Raw genomic sequence first — 12996 nt, forward strand, 5'->3', positions numbered from 1 at the left:
CTGAAACAAATCATATTGGCTGTTTGTAATATGATATATATCCACAATACATATATCAGATACATAATATATGCAATACATATATCATTTTTTATGTGAAAATGTGATTTTGTTAGTAGAACAATAATGAAATATGACTGTGTCTTGTACAGTGCATAACATCCTATTAATAGCAAAATGTGTACGCCATCAAATTACAGGACTAGTAGATAAGTGTGAAAAAGTGATGCATCATGCACAAACTTACCATATGCAGTGGCCTGATCAACTTTCACAGGTCAAAGAAAAAGCACAACACAATGATGTCAGCCATGAAAGTAAAAACGCATGTAAGAAAAACGTCATGCATAACAGTCAGCGAAAGCACACAGCACCACCAAGGCAGCCACCACAATGTTCAGTGTGAGTAAATTAACATCGGCAACAAAGCATCCATTTTTTCGTCCTACACGAAAACCCTTTCAACCCAACAAATGTAACGGTCTGCAACACCTCCTTAATTTTCTCCTTTCTTTACCAACATCCAAACAAGATTTTTTTCCCTGCCTCTGGCTCTCGGTCTCACCCATGCTGGCGATGATGCTGTGCACGGGCAGCCTGGAGGGGGCGTCGTAGAGGCCGGTGACGGACAGGCCCTTGTTGTGCTTCTCCTCTTGTTTGAAGATGAAGGCTGAGTTCTCCTCCTTGGTGATGTTGATGTAGTAGCAAGTGTCGGGGGCAGCCATGATGTGGCGGGGGCCGGGGTTCAGAAGGATGCTCTTGTTGTCCTCCCTCTTCACACCGATCAAACACACACCATATCTGGGAGGTGAGCGGGAGTGTGCAAAGTTTAAAATGTGTTGTGTTTTGCTCCCAGAGACTTTAATGAGATAAAATGTCATTATTATCGTGTCAAGATTAAGCTAGTGGAAGTTTTACTAACTTCTTATGGGCGTGGAAAGAGGCGTAGGTGAAGCTCTTTCCATCATACTCCCCAAAAAACTTGCTGTCACACAAGCGGATGTGGTAGACCTCGTTTCCAGAGCAGCGTCCATACATCCTCTGCCAATGCTCCGGTGACAACTGCCCCTCCCTGAAACAGCGTGATCAGAATAGTTACTACTTAAATGACAGTAACATGAAGTTTCCAACTTACTGTTAGCAAACAGCAGCCTCCTCTTAAATAAAATACTGAAATATTGTCAGAATATGATATAAATGACTAAAAACATTTTACATTTTGGACTTCATGCGCAGCTCACCAGCTCTCATTTCCCCATAGACTGATACATCTGTCTGACCTTTCATTACCTTTTATGACCCTATACTCCCCAGCCTCCTTAATTCTCGTCACAGTTATGATCAAAAGAGAAAAGGCTGTGAGATCACTCTATTAAATCAGTTCATGTCCTTTACAGTATTACTTTTAATCAATATGAGAAAAAATTTAAATTAACACCTGCCAACAAGAAGTCTATTCCCAGCACTTTCCCCTTAATAGCCCCAAGCCAGTGCAAGTTCCCATAATGGAAATTAAAATGGATGTGCTGCTGTGGACAGCAGGAAAGATAAAGTGGTCACCTTGCAAACATGACAAACAGCCAGATTTATTGCCTAACAAGAACCCGGGCAAAAGTTTACTGACTTGACAGTGACATGTTTCTGCAGTGGCTGACGGTACAGTAGTTAGCTCTGCAGAGACAAAAAACAGGTCCAGTCTGTATAGCTAAAAACTCTGCTGCAGGAGTTTCAATCATATTTCTCGAATATTAATCAAGTAGGATTGAATCTGTCCACGAGAATAATGACACAAAGGGATATTTAACATTCACATCACCCAAAGTTTGAACGATTCAAAGAATTATAATAAAAGGTATTTATTAGAGGTTGAGCTGCTCTGGAAGCAGAAAAAATGTCAGTGGTTCAGTTGAATCTAAATGGACAGAGATGTATATCAGGTATACAAGAAGCTGGAGCCAGAAGACAGTTAGCTTAGCTTAATACAACAAATGGAAACAGGGCAAAAATCTGCCTCTGTTATAGAGTAACACAATCTGCCTACCAGCATCCAAAAATGCTATCCTTTTTTGTTCAATCCATTCAAAACCCTCTTGGGAGGCACATTTTGTTAAAGAGCTAGGCTAGCTCTTTCCCACGTTTCCAGTGCCTGTGCTAAGCTAACTTGACCATGGCTTCATATCTAGTAGACAGATATTAGAGTGGTATCCATCTTCTCATCCGACTCTCTGCAAGAAAGTGATGAAACGTATTTCCTGTCCATGTCAAAATACACCCAATTAGATTACTTTGGCTTTCTTATATTTGATAACTTTCAAATGATTTAAATGCAATACATGCATACTGTATGACTTTGGTGAGAAAGATTCAGGATCATAATGATAACTCACACTGTGAAAAAATGACCCTCTGACAGTGGATATCACTGTAAATAAATGTTGATGTTAATTTGCAGTTATTGTAAAATAGTAGCGAGTACTCACTGTCCTCTGGAGGTGTGAACCAAGAGTGTGACTAAGGTAGATGTGGCGGGACACACGCAGTTCAGCGCCAACATGGCATACTTGAACTCCTCTTCACATACTACATGATCTGATTGAAATGGATAAATTGCAATAATACAGCATGTATGACTTAGAAATGTATCTGTAAGAAAACAAACTGTAGGTAGGCACTCTTCCTGCACTTACCTGCAAACTTAACATGGAATTTATTTTCTGGTTTGAGAATTTGGACGTAGAGAGGGCAATTTGGAGCAAAGTCTTTCGCAGCCCAAGCCCTCAAAATAGTCTGGTGATCCTGTGGGACAAGACATAGTTCTAGTTGACTCATCCATTGACTCATTTGTAAATAAATGCAATCTGAATTTTATGGACCATAACGTTTGCCTCAGCCACTCAATGAGCTACCAATATTCAGCGGCAATAGAATCATGACATCATCTGAATATCTCAAACTCTCTCAGCTAACTAACAAAGGAAGTAAAGTGTGAAGGGAAAATGCTCCATTTAAATTATTGTTATCGTGAGAGTTTTTATACTGGAAACGAAGTTCAAGACTGATTCCTGTTGATGTAACTCACAGCAGCAGTTCGGTCGAGCTCGTTCCTGCTGCTGAGGATGAAGCAGGCCTCAGCATCATCCATCCTGAGCATAGACAGAGAGACGAACAGAAAGAAACACAGACATGGTTCATGGGTTGGCGACTGTGAAAAGGACATTCAACCAAACGTAAAAAATGATTATTTTACGGGAATCAATGCCTTAAAGAAAAGCTACGCAGGGATGAGTGTGAATGTCCTGTGACAATGGCTGAAAAGGTGAAAAGCTGCATTCTAGCATGAAATCAATCTACTGTCATTTGACATTAGAGTGCTAGCAACATCCGAGGGGCAAAGATCAGTCATGTGTGACAGAAAAATCATGTTCTGTGAATTTTAAGACAACTGCAATATGTTGTGATTACAAGAAAATCTTTCAGCATAGCAGGGATGATATGAGGCTTACCTGGCTGGGTGATTTTACTTATTACATATTACATTTCAGTGTGGGAAATTGCCATTGCATCTAATAACCATGAGTGGCACACTGGTCCCGTAATATTTTGTAGGGACAGAAACTAATCCAACAGGTCAAACATATTCCAATGCGATCCATCGTCTGTGGCCTTTGATGTGAGCAGATGATCAGTGCAGAGTGAAATCCCATTACACTGATGTGCAAGCAGAGGGCAGGGCAGCCAAGTGGACTTGTAAGTACCTCATTGCACTTCAAGGACTCTGATTTGCCAGTGGAGGACTTGAACTTTACATTTACATTTTAAGTAATTGCAAGATTCTTATCCAGAATCTAAAATGAATAAAATATAGATGATGTGCTAGACTTAAACTCTTTAGGGCCCTACCTTGCACCTTGCATGTTACACCCAAAACGCACCTATGAATTAATGAAGACACTAAGAACAACCCTTTTGAACCATGCGCCGGCGCACGGACCCTTTTTTCCGCCGTCAAACTAGCAAAAGTGGATTTGGACACACCCTAAACGCACCAACGCCGTGTGCTTAGATCGTTAAAATAGGTCCCTTAGACTTAAAAAGGACATGACATGCACGTTCAATCACTTTACTAGACATAAACACAGGGCCTGGTCAGATTTAATTGCCATTTTGTTTCATTTCATTCATTAAAATCACACATGTGGGCAGCGATACAGAGGTCTAGAACGAGGCTTCACCAACTAACCATCAAGATAGGAGGAAGTCATTTGATATAAATACACTATTTGGTGCATATGCAATTTACTCACTTGGCCCTCATCAGGTCCTGGTCTTTGAGGGCAGATCCTTGCAAGTAGATGACCCTCTGGGACCACAGAGGGATTTGGAGGATTCGGCGAACCTGAATATCTATCTCTGTTGGACACAGGATCACCACATAGTAGTCCTGCAACACAAGGGATATGAAAGCATTTATTAAAAGCATGCTTAAGTTAAGTGTGTTACTGCACAAGTAACACACTTAACACACAAACACACACTACAAGAAGTATCATTTATTGGGGAACATTCCATTCATGCATCTATCTTGCATATCCTAATTTATTCCAAAGGAGTACAGAAAACATTATTATATGTTACAAAATGTGCACACTGAAACAATCTGAATCTGTTGTCAATCTGCTTATCACATAACCATCCCCATGCTGATGGCAAAAAGCAGCCTTGGTTTTGCATGTGGAATATTTATACTGATCCACGGTTTTGTCTTGGTACTGTACCTGTAGTCTGGGATGAGCGTAGAACTCGTTGAGGAAATCCATGAGCAGGTCAATCTTCAGCGAGCTGACACACAACACCACATGCTTCTCTGTCTGTGCCCGGTGGCGGCTGTAGTTCCCTCCTAACTTTTGGCTCTCCATCCACAGGTATGCTAGTTCTTCAAACTGACACAATGACAACAACATCGACGTGATGTCAAATGCAACAAGAATATTTGCTGTCTGGACTCAGACGGTCAAAGCGCTGAAGAGAGAACTGCTGATGCAGTAGTTTGCTAGCAGCAGGAGTTCATTTCTATTTCTTACCCAGAACATGATGAAGTGATGAACATGTTTGTGATCTTTAAAAAATAAATAACACAGAGACTAGGTGGATATATCACGCAGCAAGTGTGAGCCAGCATGACATGGCCTAAATTATAGAATTTGCAGACTTCTTCTGCAGCTAAAAATGTCTAAAGAAGTAAGCACTTTATTTATTTTTTATTTTTTGTAGCCTTTCATAGCTGCGAGAAAAAGTCATTTGATATTTGATGACAGTCCAACGAAGGTCATCACTAGATGCACAACATCATAAGAAATCATTCATTTAAGACAGGACCTAATACAACGTTTACTAAATGTTCAAACCCCTCACTGCACTTTGGGAAAAACAACACAAGGTTAGTTTACCCTAGTAACCAATGGTTACCTGCAGTGGGAGCACCACCAGGGCCACACAGATGAGAATGACCACCAGCAGCTGGGAGGGCCAGATTTGTGGCGTGACATCCCCATAGCCCACAGTGGAGAAGGTGACGATGCAGAAATAGAATGAGTCAAACAGGGTCAGGTGCTTCCCGGCTCTCTCTAGATGCTGGATTCCACAAGCTCTGCAGAGAGATGAACATTTATATTATATTATATGATATATATATATAATAATTTAATAAATAATGGCTTACAGCATTCAAACAAGGTTTTGTGTTAGAATTTGTAACATTCCAAAATCTTAATTTTGCCTTTCTTTAAATAATTGTTCATTTCTTATACTGCAGTGTTTTGTGTAAAGCACTTTGAATTGCCTTGTTGCTGAAATGTGCTATACAAATAAAGCTGCCTTACCTTGCCTTAAAGATTTAAATTTTCACTGCAAATGCATATCGGTTCCAAATATCGGTTTCCCTAACTAATGATCGGTATCGGCCTTGAAAAAACAGTATCGGTCGATCCCTAGTTTTATCCTGGTAGACTGCATATCCAATTTGCCCCAGATCAAAAGGGCAGTAGAGTAAATACAGCGGAGGCTCCTGATCAGTATTTCATTTTAAGTAACACTGTCGATTGCTCTGTTGGTTCCACCTCTCTGGCTTCTGCTAATTCATTTGTGTTTTTTGCATTGATAAAATGGAGATTTAATGAAACCCCGAGGCAGAGAGGAATGAGGATGTCTAACAAGACGGAGTAAAATGGAAGAGGTGGGTGCTGGCTGGTGGCTAAGGCACAAGAAGGCTGTTAACGTTAAAGTGACAGCTTAAATCCAATTGTGTTATAAAAGTGGAAATCAATGAGCCTGCTGCTCATCACTATATTTGGTCACAAAATAGTTTAAACTTTAAGATAACAAATGTCCGGGTCTTTATTTTGTTTTATTTGCATTAAAATGTATTTACATTTTCCAAATAGCTTTCATATTTACTATTTGTTTTTGCCAGTAACAGTAGCTAACTGGTGCTAACTCCTGCTGTTTACATTTTGCTGCCTTTTCATGGTATCTTTTAGTTAAATTTTATCTTGCTAGAAAAACTGTGCACTCCACCGCTGTGCAAATAACAGCACAGTATGTCTGCTTACAAAACTACATTTTCAATCTCTACTTTTACAACATAAATAGCTTCTTCCAAATAATCAGCCTTGTCCAAGATGGGGTGGGGGAAAAAAAAAATCGATACAGCAAAGCATCATGATATCATCCTTGGATATATTGTATCGATACATGGACGCCAAGAATCAACCTTTTATTAGTACCTTTTTTAGTACTGAAATAATTAAATCAATTGGGTTTTCGGTCCACTAGATTGTTAGATGAACAAACAGAGAAATGTGTCTTTTTAGATACAGCAAAACAGATGTTGACAGAAGTTTTCCTTTGGGCACATCATTTTAAGATGGCAAACAGGTAATAAATTGCAATATATCGAAGAATACTGCATTATAATTAAAATCGCTATAACATCGTATCATGACAAAAGTATTTTGTTTTTTCTGAGCCATTGGTACACAGTTCAGGAAAGTTCAGATTTTGCAGTGAGGGCCAATAAAAAGGCCTAAAAGCCTCAATCAGAGAGAAGTCAGAGATAGCATGTCTGTGAGTAAAAAGAACAGAGGTTCACTCACCCAGTGAAAACCAGACACAGTAAGGTGCAGATGAGGATGAAAACCTGGTTGAACATGGCAGAGTGGGTCCGCTGGATGGCACGATGGAAGTCATTCTGGACACAGGAAAAGACCTTACTAGAAAACCAGGTTTTTATTACCATATCTAGACTAACGACTGCAAATTAAAATACATTTTCCATTTTGGAATACCGGAAAGTTCTCAATAAAAACTGCATCAAAACACAACTTAAACAATGCGTGAAAAAGTCAGTTACTGTCTTTAAATGTATTAATCTTGCCTTGACGATGGTCTGGATACAAATTAACACAAAAAGAATCTGCCCTACATTCTTTACACATAACCTATTGTATATTCAACTCCACTGTCCTCTAATCTTGGATCATTTGTATAACTATATTGCACTTTCTCTTACTACGTCTTGCAATGTACAGTAGGAGCTCACGACTCATTTTCAGTTGCACCTTGTTTGCATGTTCTGCCTGCCACCACCTGCCTTCACCGCCTCTCCAAACTGTCCCTGCTTTCTCTCCATGTGCTGGTCTGCTTGGCATCAGATTCTACCATCTGCCCAACTAACATCTTGGCGTGAGGCAGTAGTCTCATCTGAATGACAGCGAAAGGGACACACTAGACCAGTTGGATATCATCTAATTGCTTTTAATTCCATGTACCAGTATCTTTGCACCTATGGTAAATCCTGGACAATATTGATACTACAACAACAGAATTCTGTGCACTAGGCATTTTTTTTTATCCCTTCTGTGTTTCTGTGCTGCAATGCAGTGTTTGTCTGTTAAGTTTTGTTTTGCCTGCTGTTATGTGTCCATGTACAGTATAGAACTACAGTATATTAAGTATTTGCACGCTTTGCAGTTGCATCACTAACCTCGAGCAACTGCAGCTGGTTGGATAATGAAAATCAACTGAATGTGAGTCATAGCTACAGCAGCTCTCTATTGATCAATCCATACAAGAGGCATACCTGAGAAAATTGATGTAGTATGTATGTGGATCTGTTCAAATCTTAAACTGAAAGCCCGAGATGGACTACTATTATTTTTAAGGCTATTGTGAAAAAATTTCCTCTATCTCTAGCCCCTCTTATCTTTTCTTCAAACAAGTGTCAGCTCAGTTAACCTGAGCAAATGGTTGGTGTTAGCTTTGACAGCTAAAGTAAACAGCGTTAATGCTAACAATGTTACATAAACAAATGGAGCTGAGAACACTAGCTTCAAAAATATGCATTAGCTGGTGCACAGTGTCAGCTAACCACCAAGAAAAAAATGCCCCTGCTCAATATAATTCTATCCAGAAAGCTAAATTGTATAAACTCATTCACAGCCATTATAGCCAGCGTTACTCATGAGCTAATGGCCTGTCTCAGGGTGGATAATGTACCTTCAAAACCCTCAGTGGTAAAAAAAAGAAAACAATATGCAATACAGTTTGTACAGTACAATAAATACATTATTGAAAATACTTACAATCATGTTCTCCAGGGCACCTTTGGCTAGCCAGCAGTTAAGAAATACAGGAACGAATATGTTTCTCAATGGAGCCCAGAAGATCTTAAGGAAGAAAGAAATGAAAGATGGAAGAGAGAAAGGGTGAAATACAGTATATCAGTGAAATACTAATATGTTAACATACAGGACCTGAGACACAATAGGAAATCATTATCCTCAATACAGGGAAGAAAGAAAGATAAAATTAAATTTGCCTTGGGTGAGGAACACGTGGTATTGGGGCATTAACATTAGATTTATTGCTCAGAGGAATACAATACCAAAATGACAATGAGCCTGTGCTGATCCATTTCTTATGGAACACACTGACAGCTCAGTTGATAAAATGAATTACTCACTGTGATTATAAATGGCACTGAATTGATCATCTCCAATATAAAGGATATCTGGAAGATCTGCTCCCAAATGTTCCCCTGGAAGGAAATTGATGGGGAAAAAAAGTCAATTAACTAATAAAAGTGCAGATTGTTTTAGAGAGAAACATAGTCCCAGTAATAATGACCATTGGAGGAAGTCAGCTGAGACACAAAAACAATACTGTATTACAGTTTTGAATGTTGTGACTTGTAAGACCATGTCACTCTAATGGTTGAGAGAAAGAAAACATGCTTCTTTGGTATGTTACATTTTTTTTTAATAATCTGAGCTTATCAAAGCTTGAATGGAGAGGTCAGTAATTAATGTTGGGTCAGGAAACAACACTCACTGACCTGTTTTTGCTCTTGAGGCATTCAAAGTAAGTGCTTGTTTCTGGAGCATGTTAATGATGCTTTACAGAATTATTATCATAATCTTTTTAATTAAATCTCTCTTCATCACAAATACTGTACATCCTTCCAGGCTTTTTTTTTCCCGAAGAGTTTACTTTGTAAACTACTGCTTACTGCATTCTTTGCTCTTGCTTCTGGATATGTGTTATGCAAATTAAGTTTATTAGTATCGATGCATTATTGCATGCTGAAATATGTATTCAATAAGGATTTGAATGAAGGAAAGCTAACCTATTTTCAAAGAACAGATGAAAAAAAAACACTAATTTATTTTAAGACTGAAAATACATGGCACTTTAAAGATGTAGGCTTCATCTTAAAAAAAGAAAAGATAATATAATATATACATACAGTAAAAGTATGGCTGCAGCTAATTGCAAAATTGGCAAGTGGGACTGAATATTAATCACATATTGAGAGTGCAGCTGAGTTAAAAAGGTGCAGTTCAGTGGTGGCTTCTGTCTATGATGGAGGTACTAAAAAGCTTAGTGAAAAAAACATTTTACAAGGCTACATTTTAGCCTCATAAAATCTATGCAGTATGAGTCTCTAACGGCCTTCTGAGAGAGAGAGAGAGAAAAAGAAGAAGAAATACAGAAAAAGAAATAAACAATTGAAAAAAATAAAACCCAGACCAAACTTCAGGATCACCATAGGGGAAGGAGCTACGAAATAACATGTCTGGGAAACACTTCCTGTCCCAGAGCAGCTGAAACTAATATCTCCAAGCAAACTCCAGCTTCTTTTGAGACAGGCAGTAGTTTGAGGACTCTGGACCCTGACAAGATGCAGACTTAATATTTAAAAGGTGTGGGTGGTGTTAATACGAAGGGTCTGTCTACATATTTGGTCCCCATATTCCTAAATCCCAAGGTAATTTAACCTCATTGTATTCAGATGCAAACTGTGGGAGTTTTTCTTTAATGTCTTAACCAGGGGTCTTCAACGTATTTTAGACTAAGAACCCCTTAGCTAAAAGAATAACAGAGCAGGGACCACCTACTAATATTGAATAAAATTGAGTTGCATATTAAACTGGGCCTATAATAATGTGTAGGGTGGCCTTAGGCCTTTAACTAACTACTAACCTCTAGGGGTCATGGCCCCCTTTTTTATTGTTCATGCCCCCCTTTTTTATTGTTCTTTTATGGAACTTCACATTTCTGATTGCTGCTGTGTGAGAGTGGTTTTGTGTGACCATATTTCAGGTTGTATTTATAGTGGGTTGGACTGCATTACATTGCAAGCTGTTTTTAATATGTTGTCCACCTCATTAACAGACTGTACATTACTGTTTATGAAGGGCAAAACTGCCTCTGCTTATGCCTGCTCATTAGCAGCGGAGGGATCTCACACGAGGACTGACCCTTTCTATTTGTGGGAACTTTTCCATTGAATACATAATGCTGACATTACTCACTACTTGCGCAGTCCTCCTTTTTAAACTCATATGAATGTGAGGACCAACGTGTACCTTTAGAGGACTTGCATAAATGAAACAAAAATAACACTTCCAGCTCTGTGAACTGGTTTATGTAACTTGTTTCTGAGGCAGAGTGTGTGATGTCCGAGTCTAAAATTAGTGGCACAAGTCTTCTTCCCGTCTTTGACAGGTGCCCTGGAACTGACACTTGGACTGGACGTTGAAAGCTGTCAGATCAAATCAAATCAGATTTAAGAGAGAAACTGTGCACTGTGGACCAGCTCCTTACCTTGTAGCTGAGATATGTGATAAGCATCGTCTCCAAGAAACTGATTAAGGCCACTGTCACCTGGGGCAGAGGGGAGAGGAAGATAAATGTACCCAGCAAATGCAAATTCATCTCTTCTGGCTAGTCAACCTTCACTGAGGAACTAATGTGCTCTACAATGCATTTATCTAATAAATGGATCCTAGTGTGTTTGGGTTGAATCCTGCATTAGGATTCAGTTAATGCAGCAGAATTTGATTTATGTGCACTTTTATTGGAGTGTTATTAGTCTTACCTGTATCGCCCATACGGGTTCCCGTCTGGTAACCCAGAAAATCAACGACCTGTCAAAAACCATATGAAAGTTCTCCTCACACTTCAGTGCACCTCCATGTAATTGTGACATAGAAAATGAACACTTTTCACAATGAAATGCCTTTTTGACTGAAACATACCAGTTGATTTCTGTTGAGTCTGCTGTGTTGTTGTTGTCTGGACATATTGCACTGTGGAGCAAAACACAAAAGGAGTGTGAATTTGAGAGAAAACATTCCTGCTGGGAAACATTTCCATCAGTTGGTATGTTGCCATAAAGAACAAACCCAATGTTTCTCTAAAAACTGCTGGCAGTGAGCACAACACAAACAATGCACTACTTCTAAATGACTGCATAGAGTGAAGTCATCTGCTTGGTTTGTAATACAATACAAGAAGTATAAGATAGATGGCATTAAAAATGATAAAAAAAAAAAGAAAACCGAAAAAGGAGCTAGCGCAGCAGCAAATGTTATAAAGCTACAATCCAGAAATTATGGACACATCTCGAATAGGGGATGATGGATGAGTTTGGTGGCAACTGCCGAGTATGACGCTCACCATAGGTTGCCGTTGACCTCCTTTGGGTTATCCAGGCTGACTCTTACTATGTAGAGGACACAGGTGAGGATCTTCAGTGAGAAGTTGAACAGGCGGATTCTGAGGCCTGTGACAAAGACATACATACATACGTACTTAATGTAAGTGATGATCACGTTAAAGTGGTGATGGGGTGGTGATGGCGCAGTGGATATGACACATACCTTTGGTGTGGGAGTCCCAGGTTCAAATCCCACTGTGATACATCAACCAATGTATCCCTGAGCAAGCCACTTAACCCCTAGTTGCTTCGGAGGCACATGACCTCTGACATATATAGCAATTGTAAGTTGCTTTGGATAAAAGCGTCAGCTAAATGACATGTAATAATGTAAAGTGAATTTGTTTAGGTCTCTGCTATTTTGGTTGCAGGCTTTATTTTAAAGCTCTGCACCCTCTCTGATCATTGTCTCACACTTTTCCACCATCTTCAATTCATTGTGAGACTGCTGCTGACAACAGATGCAGCCAGATTTCTCCTCAGTAGAATACTGCTTGAACACCAGTTGTTTAGGTGAATAAAATGCCTGTAGCGAAAGGCCTAAAGAGACTAGATCTGCTGAAGCTCTGAAGCATGACTAATGTAGTTCTACGCTGCTCTAGCACCCTGTCACAATGGATTTCCTCTGACGCATAGCTTTCAAATCCTCCAACAGGAACACAAAATAACACCAGCACTTTTTATAGACTAATAATATAAAAGATACACGACTGGTGGGATTGCACAGAAATAGGCAAGAGGGATAATAATGTTTGTGGAATCACAATTGCTTGTTCGAATATGTGCAGGCGTATACTGATAAGCACACACCACCAAATATGCAGAACAGAATCTTGGCTGCAGACATGCTTGCTAGACGGAGTGGTGCTAGTTGGGTCCAAGTCCAATCAGCCTCAGCAGCTAACTAATCTCTCATGACACGACCTCTTCGGATGAAG

General features: G+C 39.4%; 1 protein-coding gene across 7 annotated transcripts in view; it reads right to left on the reverse strand.

Moving 5' to 3' along the window:
- Positions 1-12996, reverse strand: part of kcnt1b (potassium sodium-activated channel subfamily T member 1b) — a 69742-nt gene that overhangs the window by 17268 nt on the left and 39478 nt on the right. For 4 of the 7 annotated variants that reach the window (XM_028577269.1, XM_028577265.1, XM_028577268.1 and 1 more), the window contains 16 exons: positions 12019-12124; positions 11598-11648; positions 11438-11486; positions 11164-11223; positions 9020-9094; positions 8640-8723; positions 7152-7246; positions 5467-5647; positions 4776-4940; positions 4305-4441; positions 3080-3143; positions 2688-2796; positions 2481-2589; positions 923-1072; positions 566-801; positions 248-268 (listed from right to left, as the gene is read on the reverse strand). In XM_028577269.1, coding sequence (XP_028433070.1) covers positions 248-268; positions 566-801; positions 923-1072; positions 2481-2589; positions 2688-2796; positions 3080-3143; positions 4305-4441; positions 4776-4940; positions 5467-5647; positions 7152-7246; positions 8640-8723; positions 9020-9094; positions 11164-11223; positions 11438-11486; positions 11598-11648; positions 12019-12124 — 1692 coding nt within the window. Of the gene's footprint in view, positions 1-247; positions 269-565; positions 802-922; positions 1073-2480; positions 2590-2687; positions 2797-3079; positions 3144-4304; positions 4442-4775; positions 4941-5466; positions 5648-7151; positions 7247-7616; positions 7759-8639; positions 8724-9019; positions 9095-11163; positions 11224-11437; positions 11487-11597; positions 11649-12018; positions 12125-12996 lie in introns of those variants that run through there. The other 3 variants (XM_028577272.1, XM_028577267.1, XM_028577271.1) reach the window with 2 other exon arrangements.

This window comes from Perca flavescens, chromosome 5 (assembly GCF_004354835.1).
Source record: "Perca flavescens isolate YP-PL-M2 chromosome 5, PFLA_1.0, whole genome shotgun sequence".
NCBI classification, from domain to species: domain Eukaryota; kingdom Metazoa; phylum Chordata; class Actinopteri; order Perciformes; family Percidae; genus Perca; species Perca flavescens.